The sequence below is a fragment of the Pinus tabuliformis genome, chromosome 1_2 (assembly GCF_031772625.1).
Source record: "Pinus tabuliformis cultivar Carrire ecotype Pingquan chromosome 1_2, CPIR1, whole genome shotgun sequence".
Taxonomy (NCBI): Eukaryota; Viridiplantae; Streptophyta; class Pinopsida; order Pinales; family Pinaceae; genus Pinus; species Pinus tabuliformis.
The window spans coordinates 199,224,615-199,232,648 of record NC_142298.1 but is presented as its reverse complement, the minus strand read 5'-3'; the positions used below and the strand labels follow the sequence as shown (position 1 = coordinate 199,232,648).

Below are 8,034 nucleotides of genomic sequence, written 5' to 3'. Positions count from 1 at the left end.
TGTTTTCAAAGGATTTGGGTTGCGATAGAGAGGAGTGATTGTGGGTTGAAAGATCCATTATGGGTTTTATTAAACCATCGTTTCTGCCGCATCATTTTTTGGTATCAGAGCAGAAGCAAGAGTTGTTTGCAGCGAAGATACCACTGAGGGGAGGAATTGGTCGAGGAAGACCAGAACCAAATGCAATTCTATTGGAAGAGGTGCGGAGTTTGCATGCACGAATGGAGATAATGGAGACAGCCCAAAGAAGAGCATCGAATGATGGAGCTAAGAGCTCTTCAAAAGAATCTGCTACAGAGGTGGGAGAAGTAGAGGAAGACAATGAAACTGCCAAAGTTCTCAAGATGCTAGCAAAAGTAGGAAGTCAACCCAAGATGGAGATCCCTATGTATGAAGGGAGTCTGAATGTAGAGGAGCTTATGGATTGGATCAGATCCATAGATTAGTACTTTGACTATGAAGAGGTTGAGGAGAATAAGATGGTGAAGTTTGCAGTCACCAGATTGAAGGGTCATGCAGCCATCTAGTGGGACGAGGTACAGACATCAAGAACGAGGAAAGGGAAATCTAAGATCAAGCAGTGGGAAAAAATGGTAAGCAAACTGAAAGCCAAGTTTTTTCCTAAAGACTATCATTTGAATCTCTTTAAGCAATTGCAAAATTTGAAACAGAAAGGAATGTTTGTTAAGGAGTATAAAGAAGAATTCTATAGATTGAGTATTAGAGTAGGGCATGTAGAAGATGATGTGGAAAAGATAGCTAGATATATAAATGGGTTAAGGTATGAGATACAAGATGAGATTGGCTTGTTAAGTCTAAAAATTGTTGAGGATGCCTATCAAGCAAGTCTGAAGGCGGAGGAGAAAATATTAAGGAAATAGAGTTAAAGGAACAAAGGAAAAAGCTCAGCCATAGGTAGAGGAACTGCCAGACCCAGAGGACCACAGCATCAGCATGAAGCAGGAGGCTCAAGTGGCAGATGACCACATAGGGTTGAATCTAGCAGAGGAAGATTCGTGCCCAGAGGAAGAGGGTGAGGAAGAGATGTTAGGTGTTATATTTGTGGAGAATGGGGACACATGTCATGGGATTGTCCTCATAACAAATCAGCAAGCTAGAGGGGTGCAAATGTGGCAGAGGCAAAGCCAGAACCACCTCAACTTGTGGAGAAAGAAGAACCCCCTGAAGAAGGTGAATCACTGCTATTTAGAAGAACTTTGCTTAGAGTAGAAAAGGAGGCTGGAGAACCTGCTCAAAGAAAGAACTTGTTTAGAACCACATGTAAATCAAAGGATAAGTGCTGCAAGGTCATAATTGATAGTAGGAGTACTGACAATCTTGTGTCCACAGAGATGGTGGATAAGCTTGAGCTAGCAAGGACGACACATCTTGCACCCTACAGAGTGTCTTGGTTACAGAAGGGGCATCAAGTCATTGTGACAGAGCAATGTAATGTTGAAATGCAGATCGGTACATACAAAGATGTAATCTTATGTGACATAATGCCCATGGATGTATGTCATATATTATTGGCGAGACCATGGAAATTTGATCGGAAAGAGATTCATGACGGGAGAAGGAACACCTATACCATAGAGAAGGATGGAAACAAGCACACATTATTGCCATTGAAGAATGATGTTGATAAAGGACTTCCTGAAAACAGTATCATGTTGATAAGTGGAAAAGAATTGCTACAGGAGGTAGTGAAAAGCGAGGAGCTGCATTTTGCTATCGTAGGGAGGCCCAAGGTAACCTTAACTTCCACAAATTTAGATGATCTTCCTGAAGGGGTTAAAGTTTTATTAGATGAATTTGTTGATATCATTGTGGATGAATTTCCAAATACCTTACCACCGATTAGAAGTATTAGCCATCACATAGATTTAATATCAAGGGAAAGCTTACCAAATAAAGTTGTGTATAGGCTGAATCCTCAGGAAAATGCAGAGGTTGCAAGGCAAGTACAGGAACTAATGGACAAGGGGTTGATCAGAGAGAGTCTGAGCCCGTGTGTTGTGGCAACAATACTTAGTCCGAAGAAGGGAGGAGAATGGCGCATGTGCACAGATTCCAGAGCTATCAATAAGATAAAAATCAAGTACAGATTTCCTTTACCCAGAATGGATGATTTAATGGACTATTTAAGTGGATCCAGATACTTTACTATGATATATTTGAAGAACGGGTATCACTAGATAAGGATTTGGGAAGGCGATGAATGGAAAACTACCTTCAAAACAAATAGTGGATTGTATGAGTGGTTAGTGATGCCTTTTGGGCTCACTAATTCACCCAGCACGTTCATGAGACTAATGAACAAAGTCTTGGAGGAGTATGCAGGTAAATTTGTCATAGTTTACCTTAATGATATTCTGATTTTTAGCAAAAGTAAAGAGGAGCATTTAGAACATCTTAATTTGGTCCTGAGAACTCTACAGAAGGAGAAACTACTAATAAATTTGAAGAAGTGTAGTTTCATGAAGGAGGAGTTGGTGTACTTGGGATTTGTGGTTTCCAAAGAGGGCTTGAAGATGGATCCAGAGAAGGTACAAGCAATCCGGAATTGGCCTACTCCCAGAAGCATATTTGAGGTAAGAAGCTTCCATGGACTTGCTAGTTTTTACAGAAAGTTTATAAGAGGGTTTAGTCAAGTTTGTGCACCAATCCTTGAGACAATCAAGGAGGTCAATCAACCATTTCGATGGATAGAAGTAGTGGACAGAAACTTTAATTTGCTGAAGAAGAAGATAATAGAAGAGCCAATTCTAGCAATGCCTAATTTTGAGAAAGTCTTTCAAGTAGAAAAAGATGCAAGTGGGGTAGCAATTGGTGCAATTCTAAGTCAAGAGAAAAGGCCAATAGCATATTTCAGTGAGAAACTGAATGATGCAAAGAAGAAATATTCTTCTTATGACAAGGAGTTTTATGCTATTGTGCAGGCTTTAAAAAAGTGGAGACATTACCTACGGCCAAAAGAATTCATCTTATATTCAAACAACCATGCTTTATAGTTTATTAATAACCAGCCGAAGTTGAATCAGAAGCATGCCAAGTGGGTGGAATTTCTGCAAAGTTTTACTTTTGTAATAAAGCATAAGAGTGGTAAGTCTAATAAAGTAGCAGATGCATTAAGTAGGGTAAGTTTTCTTTTGCAAGAGTTTAAAGTGGGTGTTGTAGGATTTTAGGAAATGATAGAAATGTACAAGGATGATGAAGATTTTAGAGATATCTACACAACAATTTAGAATTCAACGAGCCATAACAGAAGTCAGTGGATGGACTACCTCATTCAAGGAGGCCTATTATTTAAAAGCAACAAGTTATGTATTCCCAAATGTTCCATAAGGGAGAACATAATCAAGGAGAAACATAGTGGAGGGTTATCTGGTCATTTTGGACAAGATAAAACCTTCGCTCAGGTGAATGCTTTTTATTACTGGCCTAAAATGCAAACTGATGTTAAAAAGTTTGTTGAGAAATGCAGGATATGTCAGCATGCCAAAGGAAGGAGTTAGAATACGAGACTATATCAGCCATTGCCCATACCAAATCAATCGTGGGATGCAGTTAGCATGGACTTTGTTCTGGGATTGCCCAAAAATCAGAGAGGGAATGATTCTACTTATGTTGTAGTAGATAGGTTTTCTAAAATGGCACGTTTTATTGCTTGTAGGAAAACTAGTGATGCAACACACATACCCATTTTATTATTTTCAGATATTGTAAGATTGCATGGTTTACCTGTAAGTATTGTATCAGATCGAGATACCAAGTTTGTGGGGCATTTCTGGAGGACACTTTGGAAGAAACTGGGAACTAACCTCAATTTTAGTTTAGCATACCATGCTCAGACAAATGGACAAACTGAAGTAGTGAACCGAAGCTTGGGGAATATATTGAGTTTAGTATATCAGAATCCCAAACAGTGGGATTTGGCATTAGCTCAAGTTGAGTTTGCTTACAATGATACACCAAACCGAAGCACTAGAATGAGTCCATTTCAAATTATGTTTGGAATTCATCCGAGAGGTGTGTATGAGCTTAGAGATTTGGGAAAACAGGAGGCCAGGAGTGCAAGTGCTAACGAATTTGCAGAACAGATGCAGAAATTGCAAGCAAAAGTCAAGGACAAATTGCAGGGAAGTAGCAACAAATACAAGCAGAGGGCAGATATAAAAAGAAGAGAAAAGGGGTTCCAAGTAGGAGATTTAGTAATGGCATATTTGAGGAAAGAGAGATTTGCTACTAAAAATTGCAACAAACTGAAAATGAAAAAGGTAGGACCTTCTAAAATCATAAGGAAATTTTTAGCCAATGCATATGAGATTGAGTTGCCAGAAGGGATTGGAATATCCCCCATTTTTAATGTTGCAGACTTATATCCATTCAAAGAGACAGAGACAGAGTTGCAGAAAGAAGCTACAGGTGATGAAGTTCAAACCGTGAACTAGGAGGAACAGGTACCAAAAGCAGTCAAGAAAGAAGTTGAAGCTATCTTGGATCAAATAATATCCAAGAAAACCGGAGGGCAGACATGTTTTGAAGATCTAGTCAAGTGGAAGGAGCAACCAGTGGAAGATTCCAGTTGGTGGATAACAGCAGAACTGCAGAAGTATGGAGTAAGTCTTGAAAGTTTGAAGGACAAGTCTTTTCTTCCCCGGGAGTCTGATGCAGGAGCATCAGAACTTAGCTAGCAATGTGAAAACATGTTCACATGTTGTGGCTAAACAGTTTGAAATTCATTAACTAAGGGGTCAAAACTGGTTTTTACTGAGAGGGTTGGATCTCTCAAACAATTTTTTATAATTCATTATTGTAATAAGTTAGAGACTATCTTAATTTAGATTCAGAGATAGATTTGTTTGCGTAGGTGTGAGGGAGAGCTAAGAAATAGAGGATTTGTTGTTAGATCTATTAAGAATAGAAGATTGTTTTTAGATATTGTTAGATAGATATTCAAGTGATAAAAGATAGGAAAATGTAATGAGTTAGAGGATTGGAGAGGCTTGGAGTGGAGCAAGTTCTCAGAGAGTGTGGGTGGATTGTATTTTGTGTAAACAGAGGTCCTTTTCCTGTGTAATCTAGTTAAGGCCGAGACCCTATGTTATTATTGTGAATAAAATTAGTATTTTGTGCAGTGTTCTTTAATCGAGTTGTGGCCTCAAGTGCTTGGTTTTTCTTTTAAATCCATACAATAGTAATGCTAGCATGTGTATTTCATGTTTGTTAATGAGATTGTTGCATTAAAGGATCAATTGGTGGGCGCATTGCTTCATTCTAGTTCCGTAGGTAGAAAATCCCAAATACACTAAGTATCGTGCTAAAACACAGTTAGACAGAGAATCCAGACCTCAAGCGATTATAGAGCGGAGTTTAATTGCCATCAAGTCTGTAGAACCCAATCGCATTGGCCTATGTATATGTCCTCATCACATTTCCTAAAGCCATTACAAAAGGAAATTGCACTAAAACACTTAGTGGATTCAAAAGGGTGGATTTGAAAGTTTATGAAAGGGAGTGTTGAGAGTTGTCGAGTCTGGTGTGTTATTGCATCGGCATATTGGAGCGGTACATATATATTAAAGCAACTATCGCGAATTTTTGATAGTGATTAGTGATATCACATTGAACTAAAGCATAGCGCCAATAGTTGGAGCCTTACACCTGCTGATTGCCGATTTTTTAATTCGATTTGAGCCGTTGGATCGACCAGATCTGGATCTGCGGTCAAGCCCATATGACTGTGTAAAAGGGGAAAAAACGCAGTTTTAGTATTCCCAAAGGAATTTGGGTCTCGAAAGGGAAAATCATTGTTTTCAAAGGATTTGGGTTGCGATAGAGAGGAGGAGTGATTGTGGGTTGAAAGACCCGTTGTGGGTTTTATTAAACCATCATTTTTGTTGCATCAACATAATGTGAATGGTGAACAACTTAGGATTGGAGGTGGAAGAGGAGGAAATAGAGGAGGTGGAAGAGGTGGAAGAAAAGGGAGAGGAGGTGGTAAAGGAGCTCCATAACCTTTTGGATTTCCCATATTTGATGAAGATACCATAACGACAATGAAAAATATCTCACCCTCTATCCTCCATAATTTCCATGGATTAAGAAATGAGGATCCTGAAACATTTCTTTTTGAGTTTGAAGTCTTGTGTAGATCCTATGACTACTTGCTTGATACTCAAAAGTTGATATTGTTTCTAGTCACTCTTAAGGATGCAACATTAAAATGGTTTATGGGCTTAGGAGTACATTCTATAAGAACATGGGAACAAATGAAAAATGAATTCTTAGAAAAATAAAAGGATTATTATATGCCCCATAACCTTAAAGATGAATTATTTAAAATGATGCAAAAATAAGATGAAAATCTTGAAGATTTTGTTGGAATGTTTGCTTATAATGTAAAAATGGCTAAAATGCATAATCTAGATGAAGAAACTTTGCAAGTTCTCTTACCGAAATCTATAAGATATGAGTGGATAGATCTTCTCAATTTCATTGGGTAAAGGAGATATTTCTCGGTTATAATTTGGAGATATTTTTGACTTATGCATACACATTTCAAGAGGAAAGGAAAGAGATGAGAAAAATCCAAGAGATCTTGTTATGTCTAAGATTAATAAATCTGCAGTTGGGACAGTAAGTAGGGTTGAAATAGACAATTTGCTTGAAAAATTTAAAACATATATTTTGGGGAATATTAGTGAACAAATAGATACCCTTAAAGTAAAAAACAAGCAAAAGGTTGAAAATGTTGCATTATCTATCTTTTTTACAAAATGTAGAAAGAAGCATGCCTTGAGAGAATTCCCTCTTGACTTAAAAAGTGTAGAAACATGTGTTGTATGTGCAAAAAATCATGATATAAAGGAATGTACTTCAATATCGGGTCTTAAAGTTTTCTATCAAGAGGAAGTAATGCCAAATCAAGTATAACTTCTTTGTTTTATTTCCAAGAGACCATGGGAAAATCCACAATTGAATATGACTCGAGGTTTCAACACAAACATATGCACAACCACCACAAAGTAATTGGACTATGGCATGCCTTGGAAACCTTGGCCTAAAACTTGGGCATAAGGATGGAAAAATCCTTATGGAAAGTATCCTAAATATCCTCAATTTCAAAAACCTTACCCCATTTTTCCACCAAAATATTTTCCTCAGACTGTTCAACCCTCTCAACCTCAAAATCAAAGCCCACAACTTTCAATACCATTTGCACAAAGGCCAAATCAATTGCCTGCTCAGCCACTTCCAAATCCAAATAATAAAAACTCATAGCTTGTTTACAACAAGGAAGGGAAAATTTTCCATGATAACTCCATTAGATCTAAACAATGTCCAACCCATATCTAGTAGAGTATTGGAAAAGAAGTCACCATCCATCATTATCCAAGAATCTAGGAAGGATGACCTCTCTGAGAAAGAGAAATCTCTTCATTAAGAGGAAAATCCTCTAAAACAAACCACCCATGTACATTTTGATGATGCTCTAATAAACTCAACTCCCATTATAGAACAACCTTCAGCTTCTATTCAAAATCCACCTTTTCCTAAAAGATTGAAAATTGACAAAGGGGTAGAAAAAAAGATTGTGTTCTTGATTATGATATGATAGATGAACTGAAGAATGTTTGTAAAATTCCTTTGTTACAAGCTATCAAAGAAATACCAATATTTTTAAAGACAATCAAGGAGTTAAGTATTAAAAAACCAAGAAGAAAAAGGAAAGAAGTTAAAATAATCCAGTTAGTTGGGAAAATTGCAAATATCATGATGGGAAAGAAAACAATTCAAAAATATTTAGATCCAGGAAGTCCCATTGTGAAAACACACATTAATGGTGTTAATATTCCAAATACATTTATTGATTTAGGAGCAACCATAAATATCATGAGTAAACAAACTATGAATCAACTGAAATCTCATAATATTCAATATGCACCTACACTATTTCAATTAGAAGATAGATATATTATCAAACTTGATGGTGTGTTAGAAGATGTATTTGCATCCTTAGATTCTTGG

General features: G+C 37.2%; 1 protein-coding gene across 1 annotated transcript; it reads left to right on the top strand.

Annotated features, from left to right (window-relative positions):
• Positions 1–1,352: 1,352 nt before the first annotated feature.
• LOC149205171 (uncharacterized) lies at positions 1,353–2,221 on the top strand. The gene is made up of 2 exons (XM_089397331.1): positions 1,353–1,964; positions 2,159–2,221. The coding sequence occupies exons 1-2, from the start codon at positions 1,353–1,355 to the stop codon at positions 2,219–2,221; spliced, it is 675 nt and encodes a 224-aa protein (XP_089253457.1).
• Positions 2,222–8,034: the final 5,813 nt, after the last annotated feature.